This window comes from Thunnus albacares, chromosome 14 (assembly GCF_914725855.1).
Source record: "Thunnus albacares chromosome 14, fThuAlb1.1, whole genome shotgun sequence".
Classification (NCBI taxonomy): Eukaryota; Metazoa; Chordata; class Actinopteri; order Scombriformes; family Scombridae; genus Thunnus; species Thunnus albacares.
The window spans coordinates 10,533,052-10,546,806 of NC_058119.1; the positions used below are offsets into that span (position 1 = coordinate 10,533,052).

Here is a 13,755-nt window from a genome sequence, read left to right on the forward strand (position 1 = left end):
CAGCATGCTCCACCATATAAATTATATGTATTAGATATCTCCCAGCACAGGCAATGATATTCTCAGTCTGATATTTGGAATGTTATAAAGGCTCACCAAATTGAATCAGAATTCAGGCGTCCTCTCCTTATAAATATTCATAACATACTTTAAAATGGAAATGGAGGCTATATTGTTATTGTGTTTGAAATATCTATCCAGCAAGCCTTGTTCTGGTGACTTGTGAGAGTGGGCAGCCGCTTCAGTAAGCTCGTGGAACACCCATAAATTAAAATAAGACTGTCTTTGCCTAAAGCTAGGAATAAATAAATCTGAGTTGTGAACAGAAATTGTTTTTCCTTCATGCAGCGTGATTCTCCTACAGGAGTCGATAGCTATTGTCTTAGCTCCAAAGGTAAGATTTAATGGATGCACAGATTCAATGCCACTGAGTACACAGCGGCTCATCCTTCTTTCCAATCAAACTTGGAGCAAGTAAAGCATTTGCATCTTATACAGTGCACTGACACAAACCTGTATACAGGGTTTGTGGTGTGCTAGACTGTTGTGTGATAGTGTTTCCTTCTATGCTGCCAGTCAGTTGAATGCCTGTTATGGACACAGCCTTTTTTTTAATGCGGCCAAAAAACATTGCTGTTTTTAAAATTCTGCTCTTCCTGCTCTCCTCATATACACCTGAATATAACCACAACCTTGCGATCTGAATCTTCAGTATATCAATGTTTTTATGCCTTTGATAAAGTTGGCCTCTGCTGGAGGCTGACTGTGGGTTGAAAGCAGCTCCCAGACTATGAATGAGAGAACACTATGGAGAAATGGCCTCTACCTGAGTGTGGCTGGGTGCAGGCCAGCTGGGCAAGTAAGGGACAGACTGTAATGGCATACTAAAACCAGGCAGGAGGGACCCTGCAGGGGAGAGGATGGAGAGACAGACAGACACAGCAGGCCATCACAACAATCTCAGTCTCAACACAGCAGAGATACAAGGCACCATTACATCAGCCCAGAGGCTGCTGGAGCTGACATTACCACTGCTCATCTCTCCCTTGATTTCCTTTTCTCTCCATAGACCTGTTGTGTTGTTAAAAAAAAAACATCACAGCAACTCAAGTAGACTCCAGTTCATTCTTATTATCCAGACATTTTCACTTGTTTATGGTTACTATATTGTCCCAGCTTTCCATCTCCATGTTTTTCCCCTGGTGGCCAAGCTGCGTTAAGTATCGATGACTGAGACTGCTTTATTTAGCGCTGTGATTCTGCCACAGCAGCTCACAGCTAACTGTTCGTGGAGCTCTGAGCAGAAAGCCCAGCTGTATCCACAAGTGCCATATGGTGCCCAAAAACCACATGCACATCTTGTACCCACGTCTCTCCCTTGTAAGATCCAAACAATAAAAAATGCATCAAAAACGGAGGCGCAACGAATCCCCTTTTAACAACTGTCATGAGAATTGGTTTTACTCTCGTTTGCCAGTGTTATTTGGGGGACGTTATTGATTTCTATGTATTTTACTTCCCTAGTGTTACAGCTTGAGTGTAACGGAACAACAAGCCGACACAAATGACTCATTTGAAATCCAGCAGACTTGCCATGGGCAATGTGAAGGTATACACAAAACTATCAGAGCACAGTGACCCTGTGTGGTCGCTCTTTTATGTTAAAGCATCAAGTGCAAAGACTGAAATTTCTTAGTAATCCATTGCAAATCAAAAGAGCTTTTCTCTTCCTCTCTTTTTAGCAGCTTGAATAATTTATCCCAGAAGTTGTTGTTATATTCCTCTCAGAATTTGTTGTAGCTGAAGTGCACTTTGCATTTATATTCCTTCATCTACAACAGCAAAAAGAAATTAAAGCTTTGCTTAAGTGGTTGTTTTGTGCCCCTTTGTCTTAGTGTTTCGTGAATAATGGGACACTGGTGATGTAAATCTAAATCTGGAGAGCAATGTGGTCTTTCCTGTGGCTTAGAGTTGTCAGCACACAATTAACTTTTGGCATAACATTGTATACTGTAACACTGAGTGACTCCTCAGGGAACAAGCTGCCACTGGCTGAAGACATTAGGCTTTGCTTGTGTTTTATAGCTTTTTGCACTGACTGTGAAAGTCCAGGAACAGCAGCTACACCATTCACAGCCCTGCTGAGGCATTGTGTGTGAGCGCTGTAAGGAGACTACCCGCAGTCTTATCTTTACTCCTATTAATGCAGCTTTTATCACTGAATTCCATTTGGCTTCGCTCCTCGTTTTTAAACTCCATTTGACTCCTTGTTTTGACTTGCTTTGTTAATTTTAGCGGACTGGATATCAAATCAAACCTTGTTTCCTGATGACTTCAAATGTGATTGTGATCGAATTTGGTTTTTTCACCTTCATTCTTCAGCATGGCAGCACCCTCCATCATTTTGTCTTCTTGTTGATGAGAAACATAGTACACCGGTCATTTACCTGGAGATGTAGAATAGGCCAACAATGTGCACGATGTCCATTATGTTGGTCACCTCTGGACCAGAAGCCCGCTTCAAAGAGAGGGGGCCTCGTCTAATAGGCTACGATGGACACGCTTTTTTCTGTTTTCCTTTGAGGCTTCTCTTTTGATCAGCTTCTCTTATCCTGTCTCCACCCCTCTGTTTGGTTCACAAAAAACGGCAAATGAATAAACTCTGAGCAGAATGAGAATTTGTCAGCCAGCAGAGATGCAACAAATGTGTGTTTGTGAAAAGTCTTGAACACATTTTAGTTTCTGTCAGACACACACACACACACACACACACACACACACAACACTGAGTGATGAGTGATCTCTGTATGAGTTGCCTGTCTCCTGGAGGGAGTGAGGAAGATTTGATGGTAGCTCTACTTTCGTTAAAGACAGAAGTAAACCCAACTGAGACACTGACTGACAACAATGGTCTTTGGGACACAGACACGACAGTTGGGATTTAAAGTCTTAAACCCTTTGGATTTTAAATGCCACAGTGTATTTCTCATACTGACCCCTGTCTCTCAGTCTAAATTCACTCAGGGTATGACACAGTGTGATACGATATGATATAATTCACTGTATGATAATATACTATGGTTATTAAATGAAACATAGCAATAATAAGTAATCACAGAAAATACTGTGCAGAACAAAAACAACGACCGGAGGTGAAGTGAAATAATGCAGCATATGTAATGAGTGTCACAATAATCTGATGCAACATTCTCTCTGTCTTTATTTATACCTCTGTCAGTCCCTCTATGCTCTGCTGACACACATACTTAGTTCCTCTACTGAAGTCTACCAATCAAGCTGCTCTCTTGCTGACCTTTCAGTGATAGACAGCTGCTCTGCGAGGGCTCCTGACTTTTACTTCAGTCTAGACGAGCGCTTTGATTATATTGACCAGTCCGATCCATGATCTCCTGCGGAAAACGTTGAGCTGTCCAGAAGAGGAATCACTTCATAACTGCAAATCAGTCAACTGGCCTGAGCCGTGTCCTCTGTGACACGCAAACATTCAGGCTCCTCCTCTATAAGCATGCTGCTTCTATACATTCCTCAACTATGGTGTGTCCCCATTTTAATGTATCGCAGGGGTTCACCACATCGCCTTTGTGTCAAATTAACCAGTTCCCTGCAAGATTGTCTGCCTGTGCCTTGATATAGTAAACCACAATAGGTATTGAAGACAGAAGCAGGCGGCTTCCTGCTGCAGGCCCACTAAACAGTGCAGGGAGAGTCTAAAGATTATGTAAAGTAATTCACCAAGTGATGAGAGAGGAGCAGGCCAACCCTGACAGCAGGTTTAGCAGGTATGTAGGTCGCACAGGGGGAGGCCTCTTTTGCATTTTTCCCTTCCATGTCTATTTTTGTGTTGTCTCCCTCTCTCACTTCTTCACTTAATCAGTTATTCACTTACTCCTTTCATCTCTGTGTATCTCCGTGTTCTCGCTCTCTCTCTCTTTTTATTTCCTTTTTTGTCTCGTGACAGACCGCTGTGACTGTCTCAGACTACGCTGGACGCAGTGAGGATAGAAAAAGACTAAAAAGAGAGATCAAGAGTGAGAGACATAGCCAGTGGAGACCACATTTTTACTGACTTTTCTGTTTCTTTCAACGCTGTGTGTTATCAAAGGGTCGCCAGTGGTCATTTTTCCTTCATTTTTTTTGCAACATATGTTGTCAACTGCGCCTTCTCTTTTCTCTCGCCATCTCTCTCTCTGCTGCCTTCTAATCATCTTCTCTTTTTCTGTGTTGTAGCTTAACCCCAAAGCAGATGGTGTCCTGTTCTCTTTTCAGTCATTCAGAGTACTTTGTGTTTTCTCATCTTGTCAAGCATGGCCCAAGCCTGTGTAATGAGCTTGGGCCTTTTCAGTCTGTTTAGAGGACCCTGACCCAACTTGGAGCTGCCCCACCACAGCCACCACTGCAAGGTTACCCAAACCCACAGGGGAGCACAATGCTACTTAGTGTCCACAACCCCTCAGCCTTTTCTTAGGGAGAAGAAAGGCGGAATATTAATGAAGACTCTTGGCTTTTCAGGAGGATAGCAGTAGAGAGGGGCGGTCAAGTGTTTACCAAGCAGGCTTGTTTTCTTCTCCCTAGCCTGCAGGTCACAGCTCAGTGCTCTTTAATTGGCTCAGATTGTCCAACAGTGTTCCATCTCATAGCAAAGAAAATTCCGGCTATCAAATGCTGACCCCCCCTCCGCACAAAATCCTTTTTTTCCTGTTTTGAGTGTGGCAGCTCATGCAGCTAAGCTATTTCCACAAGCCTGCACTACAAACTTAACATTAACATATGAAAATGGGCTGCTTTCCACATTTACCAGCTCATTAGTTCTTTTGGTCAGGCACTTGTTGAGGTCCACCCGCTCTTGTTTTGCTTGAGCAGGGAGATGTCTTTAATTATCTTTGCAGTAGGCATATCAGGCCCAAAGCTATTAGTCCATGTAAAGTTCAATGAGGGGCTCTTGGATTTTTGTTTAATATACATGGCCCAGTGCAGACCAGGCCTGAGTCCCTCACAGACCACCAAGTTTGCATTCTGAAATCAATTCTGCTCTCATCCACTGAAAGGAATGGAGCTTCTCATTGGATACTGGTATTGACCTTGACATTTTCCTATCTTACTCTCTCAAGATGAAGTGCTATTGAGCAAGCAGCAGCCCTCTGTCTGCTTCATAAAAGCTGCAGAAACCAGAAGACCTCTCCCAGATATTTTACCAACTCAAACAATATAGAAATACTTTGTGCAATCCATGAAAGAGATTCAGTCAGTAAATGTTTTTCATTTGTGATATATTTAATCCAGTCCTTTAGTTTGCTTTTAGAAGAAGATACTGAGCAACTATTGTACATGAAAGGGTTTTCATGGGTTGCAGAAGCTCCTTCACTGAGATTGTGATGGGTCATGTCCATTGTTTGACTGGGAGCAGCTGGACACCTGTGTGAGCTGGCTGGGATCAAAGCTCCAGCACCTGTTCAGACACAGCAGACACAGCAGACCGACTCACCAAACCACGCTTTGGGGATCAAATAAACAGAAGAAATTCTCCTGGGGGACTGACACTGTAGGGCAAAGACACTTCTACACCTCCACACCTCCTCATCGATTTTTATTCTACCACTGCACAAGAAAGAGGAGTTGAATAAAAGACAGTGAGATGTCCTGTGGCTGTGGGACAAAAGGAACCTCCTGTTCTGCCCAAGGCTCCTGTCTGGAACATTAAGCAGAGACGGTTCCCATACTGCCATGTGGGTGACCCACAGGGACTGTCTCCCCTGTGGGCTGACTGAGCTGGAATGACAAGAACATTAAAAGTGGTGTGGAAGCAGAACCACTGCTGATCGTGACAAATGCATTTCGAGGATGATGTAAAATAATGAGAAAACGTATCCTAATAGCTGCAGCTGGTCAAATATCTAATTCATGTATAGGAAATTTTAAAATATGCACTCGCCATTGCTGTCCAGTTTAAACACATTGTCTATCATGGTTGAATATTGTGGTGCAGTACAACTAATGCTGACCAACAAAACGCTAACTACCTCTTGTCTAATAAATGAATGGAAGGTGGGGGGATGTAATTTTCTGCTTGTCTGCATACGAGGGTGACTTATGCCCAATTCTCTTCCTTCCTCTCCCTTCCCTTGTGTGTGCAAATGTGAGTGCGCGCACACACACACATACACAAATATTCACATCCTCCCTTTTGAGCTGGTGATGGTTTTTTCTCTCCATGTTTTTCACTGAACTTGTGAAAGGCTCAAGTGACAAATTTGAAATGTTTCTGGGCTCTTGTGTGACCTCCGTTCACTGGTAAATCAGTCTTGTGGAACCTTCACTGATATAGCAAGATGTCAGAACAGATGATGAAATGATGAACAGATTGTAGTTCATATGTGTGAAAAATGCAGATCAGACCCTTCATTAGCAATCACAATTTCATGCACATATTGGTGTTGTTATGGTGAGATCCCCAAAATATTTTATGCCCTTTCTCTGTTAACCCCCACGATAACCCATACACAAATTCAGTCACTGTGCGTACTGGTAATTTACAAAACAAAATGGAGAGCAGGAGACATTGTCAAGGACCCCTCAGGGTCTTTGGTCCCGGCTTCAAGAACCACTGGTGTAAGCTGTCTAGTTTCCTGCTGAGGGAGTCAGTTCAGTCTACTGTTTTTCTCCTCTTTTCCTTATCAGCCCTGTGTGCCTCTCCTTCAACAGAACCTTGACAGAGGGCCATTTTTCTCTCCTTCCCCCCCATCTTGTTTATGTGTTTACCACAGCACACTCACATCCTCCCCTAAATGATAGCCCCTCTGCTGTCAGCACACAAGAGTCAAATTAGAGAGCGAGGCTATTGCTATGCTAGGTTGGCTATGATGGAGACTCTGTTCCAACACATGTTCCAACATCATCCTTGATATCCTTAACGCAATTCTGTGAAGAAGTGTTAATGCATGGAATATAATTTCATGTGTACTATGCATAATTTATTGCATCACGATTGACGCCATATGCCTGCTCCTTCCGTACATATGTGGTACAATGTCTGTGTGCACATTTCCTGTTAATTTATTCCATTACACTGAAGATTTGAATCTATTCTTTGATTAATTTATAACAAAGCAGAAGACGATAATCCAGATAATCACCACTTGGTCTTGATTTTCATGGTTTTGGCCTTTATTTCTATTGGTTATAATAGCATTATACTCACCAAAATAATTGCTGAGATCTGGGAATACATTGCTACAACAGATGGGCAAGAAACACAAGGTTCACAGAGTTTATCAACACGCCAAAAAGTAAGACAGATGATCTACACAGGTTTTCATTTGGAGGTAAAACCCAATGTGAGTACCTGCAAAATGCTGGTAATAATCCCACATCCCAGAAAAATGATGTACAACTGCTGTGATTGATGACAGTTCTTGTATTTCTTGGTCCATCTAACTCTTTGTTTTAGCAATGATGTCACATTCCTAAAATCTCGGCAATTAACTTGGGGTGTATCATGCTATTATTGCTGATTGCTGATAATGTTATTTTTACTCCCTGGGTGGTTCCATGCCTCAGAACACGAAGAAAAAGATGAGGGTGAGATTGTTGTTGCCTCATCCTTTCCTGCTTTTTATCGGTCCTTGGGAACCGTTACTCTGTCAGGGAAGAGAAACCTCAGTCTAAATTGTTGCATCAGATTAAATCAGTTTTATGTCGGAAAACCTTTATATCGTATGTTCTCCGTAGGGGGCAGCACTACTGGTCCAGGTTGCCAGAGAAGAAAAAGAAGTATGGAACGCTTAAGCTGTCTACTTACTCTGCAACCTGGCACATATATCTAAATCTTCAATTACAACCAAGGAACCTGCGTTTCTATAAGAGATTAAATGACCTTGACTGCAGACTTGTTGCTGTAAACATACAGAACACTTTGAATTCTACACATTCTCTTCTATCACGCCTAAGCAGTTGTATTTGTTTACATCATCGCCAGACTGCCTGGGGAGAACGGCTATTTTTATGGCATGCTTTGTTTGGTTGATTGTTGTTGCAAAGGGAGGAAGTGGCAAGGTTTGCTCAGGGAGTGAGGAAGAAGGAGTTGTGTGACTACAGAGGTAACAGGGGGGATAGAAGGGGGGACAGAGGGGGGGAGAGAAGGATGCGGGGAGGGGGTCTCGGGCTGCCTTACAGGGATGGCAGTCTGTAATTAATTTTGCATGCATCTCGCTCCCTTCTCGCATTTGTTTTGTTCTTTTTCAAAGTAGAACTCTTTAGGAAAGTGCTGAATTTCCAGGCATGAGAGACTGTTGAGTACAATCTGTATGATGTAAATGTGAGGCCAAGAGTATGAGGTCACTCTGAAATTCTTGGACTGGTTTGAGGATCTACTTTTTTGAGCAAAAAAGTATTTTGATTAAAAACTAGTAGACTTTAAAAAAGGCTAAATATTCCTGCACAAATGATATACTGATACTTTAAACCTTTTATCAAGACTAATATGTCAATATCTATGTGTCTCCACATTACAGATGTCTCTGAGATTGACAAGACTGGCACCAGCAATGGAGGTGAGTAAATATTCTTTTTTTTACCCACTGAGCTACCCCCTATCGGTGCTGTGACGCATCACAGAAATCCTGCCACTTAACAGAAACCTCCCTGCTGTCTGCTGCCCACATCCCTTCCTCTATTTCCTGCTTTTCTGCTTCTGCTACTTACGGGTGGATATTTCTGTCAACATACCTGCCTACAATCATAAATTATCACAGAACGAATTAGCGCTGTGATTATATGTTGGATGCACTGAAATTTCAGTGGTAAGCAGTTCCAGCCAGCATCAGAGTCAGAGTCAGAGCTGTAATGTAGATTCTTGTTGAGATTGAAAACAAAAAACACTGTTATTAGACTCTGAGTTGCTCACATCCAGTCCAGTACTGATGTCACAAAGTTCCTGTTAGCAACAATGTACCTATAAACAACTTGACTGAGAGATTGTTTAGGTAAATTGGTGCTTGCCTGCAGAGAATGAAGGGCAACATATTGCTTGTTTATCATTGGCTTTCATATTTTCCCTCTTCCCCTCTCTATTCTTCTCTTTTCATTCCGCTTCTCATGTCTAGAGGAGATAAAAGATCATGTCGAGATCTCAGAGGAACCTGACTCAGTTTTAACTGACAGCATTCAGTCCAAAGGTAAGGGCGCGGAGGAAGCACTCACACTTGCTCACGTCTCTATTTATAAGCGGATTCTTATTAGTGGCCACAGCTGCTGAATTAAAATTCACTTCATCCCGAGAAGCCTCGGCGCTGTGCAGCCGAGTGTTACCCAGCTTCACCCTCCTTGTCTCAGTTTCTTTTTTCTTTTTTTTTTTTCCTCCTGCAAACCCCATCAACTCCTCCCCGTCTGTCTCCATCTCCTTGTCTCTGTAGGGGTAGGCGTCAGCCAGGCAGTTTGTACGTGCTCCTCCAGGGCCAAATGCATTTGTAAATCCTCTCTTCCCATTTCAGGTCCACAGCTATGACCCTGATATTTTGGTATAAACGTGTCAGCACGTCTTTGGAGATTGAGTGTGATGAATTACCCGCAAACTCAACTTTCAGACATTTAATAAATCAAGTGTGCAATGCATATTATTTTAACATGCAGCCAACACGGACTGTAGGGGCAATAATCATGCCAATAAATCATATTTGATAAGGATACCACACTGTTGTTATTCTCAGGTCTCCATTGAGATTCGGGGGTAATAAGACGGCATGTAATTTGAATCTAGACATCTGTAGAGAGTGCTGTGAATTTCTGCATTTGTACTGTGTGTGGCTCTAAATAGTTGTTGAGCCAAAGAATGGGATTCAGATTTAGGCATCGAACAGTTCCCAGGTAGAAAAAAAATCATTAAGCAACTGTTGTGAACAGATTGTCGGGGTTGAATAAATAGGACAGACTAGCAGCATATGAAATAACTTGGCAGAGACAAACGGGTTGGTGCAGAAAGGAGACAGCTCAAACAATGCCAGACACAGCACCAGAGAAAAAAAAAGCTTGTTGTCGAACAACCGTGTGGATCAGGGTGGGATGGCGTATAAGGGAGCTGCGTAGCACATAGTGTGCAGTTAAAATTAGAGTACAGTATCAAAACAGATGACACTGGTCAATCACAACAGACTGCGCTGTTTTCTGAACAAAGCTGCTGGGTTATTTTATCTGTACTGAGGATTCATGTGATCCCTCACAGTGAAAGCAGCACAGAGACAATGTATCAGCTTCAGTGTCCAAGTGTCTGTTTCTCCTTCTGTCTGTCACACACTGTTTCATGGACATCACAGATCGAAGTTGGATAAACCTTTGAGTGATGATCAGTGTCATTGCTCTTTATTGGCTTTTACAGATTGATGCTGATGCTTGAAGTTTTGTTTATTGTTAGATATTTACTAAGAGGTGCTGCATCATTCATAGTCTGAACAGTATTATGGTCCAGAGTAAGATATCCTCAAGACAACTGATTGGATTGCCATTAAATCTGGTATAGATATTTCAGGTCCCCAGAGGGAGACATCTAATGATTTTGGGTGACCTCATGACCTCTGGTCTAGTGGGAATATCAAGTCAAATGTTCCTCTTTATCTTTTTGGTCCATATCCATGACTATCCTACAAAAACAATTACCGGCTTTTGATTAAATTTGCAGTAAATTATTCACACAAAAAATGTCCACTTGTACTCTATTGCATACAATACAGCTTATCCTCTGATCTATAGACGGATCACTATGAAATATCATGGGCATATTCATGCTTTCAAAAACATTTGATTTTAATGACCTCATGGTCTTTCCTCTAAAGCCAACTTTAGGATAAACTACATTTTACCTTTACTACTAGTAAGGCTCTAAGAATAGCAAGATCATCCTCTAGGTCTGTAGTTAATAATTATTATTCAGTTTACTATCAGATAAGGCAAAGAAAAGCAGTAACTCCTCATGACTGAGAAGCTGTAACTAAAGAATATTTGGCATTTCTGTCTCAAACCATTAAACAATTATGAATAAGCTGCCTATTAATTTTCAGTTGATAGACTAATGCATACAACGGACTAATTGTTTCAGCTCTAGATTTTTTCTTCCATTTTGTGTGGTGCAATGATCATGTCAGCCTAGCAGAGACTGTTCTCAATGAAAGTGTCCAATCTTAGTTTCACAGTCGCCTCTTCTGCTGCTTTTCTACATCTCTGATATAAAACATGAAGTCCAGCATCACACAGTAATATCGAAGACACTGTATTGAATATTAAATGTGGATGCAAAATCTAAATTCAGACTTTAAATTTGTTTTCTGTCCAGACACTGTTGAAAAGAAAGAATGACCAGCTGAGGGAAGGACAATCAACCTCATCTGACAGCCAGCAAACTGTGCGAAGGCCAACTTCACTGGTGTCAGACTGTCCCATGGCAGTATGGGCTCTGACACTGGCCCAGGACAACCAGTAACTCACAAGATGCTCACATTCCCAACTTTATTTAGCCTTTTCCTCTATTTGTTAAGAAATCCTTCATTCCTGAAGTATGTATGTATGTATGTATATGTATGTATGTACAAAACCTTACTATAGGACTTGAACATATCAACCAGAAAAGATGAGCCATACCTCACTGTGTGTTAGAGTCATACATCATTTTGCCAGCTGCGTGCGACGAGATAAATCAGGTTCAAGTCTCTTTATTTGATCTGTACCCACTGTGAGAGCATGGTGAAGCTGTCAGAGGACAACCACCACAGCTCCTACATGTTGACACTCCAGGTTGGGTGATGCTTAACATCAACCCATCTTTTTGTTTCTTACAACTCAAATACCACCGCCACCACAGTCATGATGACATTCAACAGCAGAACACCTGACAACACATCCCTGCATTTGTAAGCCTCTTTGGAGTGCAACACACAGACACCTGCCATGTCTCCTCACACACTACTGCAAGCTCTAGCTCCCTTGTTTAGTCAAATCAGCCAATACCTTGATTCAGACCAAGGTCTCTGAGGCGATGTTAACCACTCCCACGCCTTTCATCTATGAACATCACTGATAGTGTCTGATCTCCGCCACCGCTGTAACTGCAGCTTAACATGTTTTACCAGGAAACTGTTCATCAACGCCCACGCACACTAAAGAGGATGTGAGTGTCTTTTAACAAATCGATTAGTTATTCTCCCCCCCCCCCCCACCCCCCCCGCCCCCGCCCACGCCTCTTTTTCTTTGCCGTTCCCAGTGCATGCCAGAAAATTGCTTTTGAACTTCACCAACATTAACAGGAATTACAGTCCTCTTCGCTTTTGCTTGTCTCCTTACCAGATTGTCTAATTGTATCGAAGGAATCTGCCTTATTTCATATCAAACTATAAAAATCACAATCACAGACTTAAAGGAGGTGGTCCAAGTATGAATTCTTGGTTGTGTAACGCTTGCAGATGATTTGTAATTTTAAGTACATCATGTAATGGCTAATACCTGTTGTTAAATGGTTTCTTGTTTTTTTCTTTCCTCAGTTGATTTAAAAAAAAAAAAAAAAAATTTGGTTTCTTTTAAATGTTGGTATAATTCATGAATTACTCTCAGTGGTGCCATAATAAAGATCAGATGAATTACAGTTCTATGAAATGATGCCTTCATACTTTGATGTTTGCTTTGCTAAACTATAACAGAAACAACTAATAAAGTTTAAGGTGGAAGCCATGTCTCAGCTTTATGTGTACCTTGTGTGTCTTTATGATCGTTGCTAATATTTATTTAACTCCAACTGCAGCTGGTACAGTTGGTTTCCTCCTCAGCTCATACGTATGAAATTGAACAACGGTAACAGAGTGATCAGTCGTTTGTCTCTGGGTAGACAGAAACAATTAGTCTGTCCTGTGATCTCCAGCATGCTGCCTCTCTGGCCCTTTGGCTCTCTCATGTATCAAATGAGAAGACATATCTGGCAGACCCTCTCACCCCAGAGCCCTCCCCCTCTCTCTGAGAAACTCACTAATGGCCAGAGACCTCACAAGGAGTTTGTTATCGAAGATTCAGCAGCTCTCCAGAGCAAAATCTCTGTATCTATAAAAAGAAAATGTTATCTTAGTAATTTTTCAAATCTTTCATAAATGTTCACTGAAGTATGCAATTCCAAAGTTCACAATTCATGGGTGGAACTCCCACATGTCATAAAACTACATATTTTAAAGATCCCTAGACATGTAAAAACACTCTAGTGTTATAATTATAATGTGTGTCTAATGTGGTTTTCCCACAAATATTACATAAATTCAGATGTTTAACCGCTGGACACAAGATGTCTCCTAGATGCCTCCACTGTAAAGTCCATTCTCAGTGTTTGTGCACCGCAGACTTCAAGTTTCCACATCACATTTGTTTAAATTGCTACTGGTCCAGAATTGGCTTCAAACCATTTGTGATGTCACAAATCCTGCTCATAGGTACACACCTTAAACTCAGATTTTCAATGAGCACAGAGAAACTTTCCACTTTCAGCAGATGAATGTGAAAACAGCCTTCTAGTGTCAAACTCTGCACATACATCATTCTGCACAGTGAAGCTCAAACATCCAACTGAAGGAACAGGAACAAAAACACATTTTTAAGTGGAAGAGGACTTAAAGTATTAGTCATTATAACCACTGTGACGTACATGAAAAATCCTGACTTTGGTGCCCCAGTGTTAAACAACAGACCAACACCAATTTCCACAAGGTTTGTCTCATC

General features: G+C 41.7%; 1 protein-coding gene across 7 annotated transcripts in view; it reads left to right on the forward strand.

The window, feature by feature from the left end:
* Positions 1–12,733, forward strand: part of macrod2 (mono-ADP ribosylhydrolase 2) — a 423,023-nt gene extending 410,290 nt beyond the window's left edge. For 5 of the 7 annotated variants that reach the window (XM_044372372.1, XM_044372373.1, XM_044372374.1 and 2 more), the window contains 3 exons: positions 8,529–8,567; positions 9,120–9,191; positions 11,339–12,733. In XM_044372372.1, coding sequence (XP_044228307.1) covers positions 8,529–8,567; positions 9,120–9,191; positions 11,339–11,361 — 134 coding nt within the window. In that variant the 3' untranslated portion in view covers positions 11,362–12,733. The remainder of the gene's footprint in view (positions 1–8,528; positions 8,568–9,119; positions 9,192–11,338) is intronic. The other 2 variants (XM_044372378.1, XM_044372377.1) reach the window with 1 other exon arrangement.
* The last annotated feature ends 1,022 nt before the right edge of the window (positions 12,734–13,755 follow it).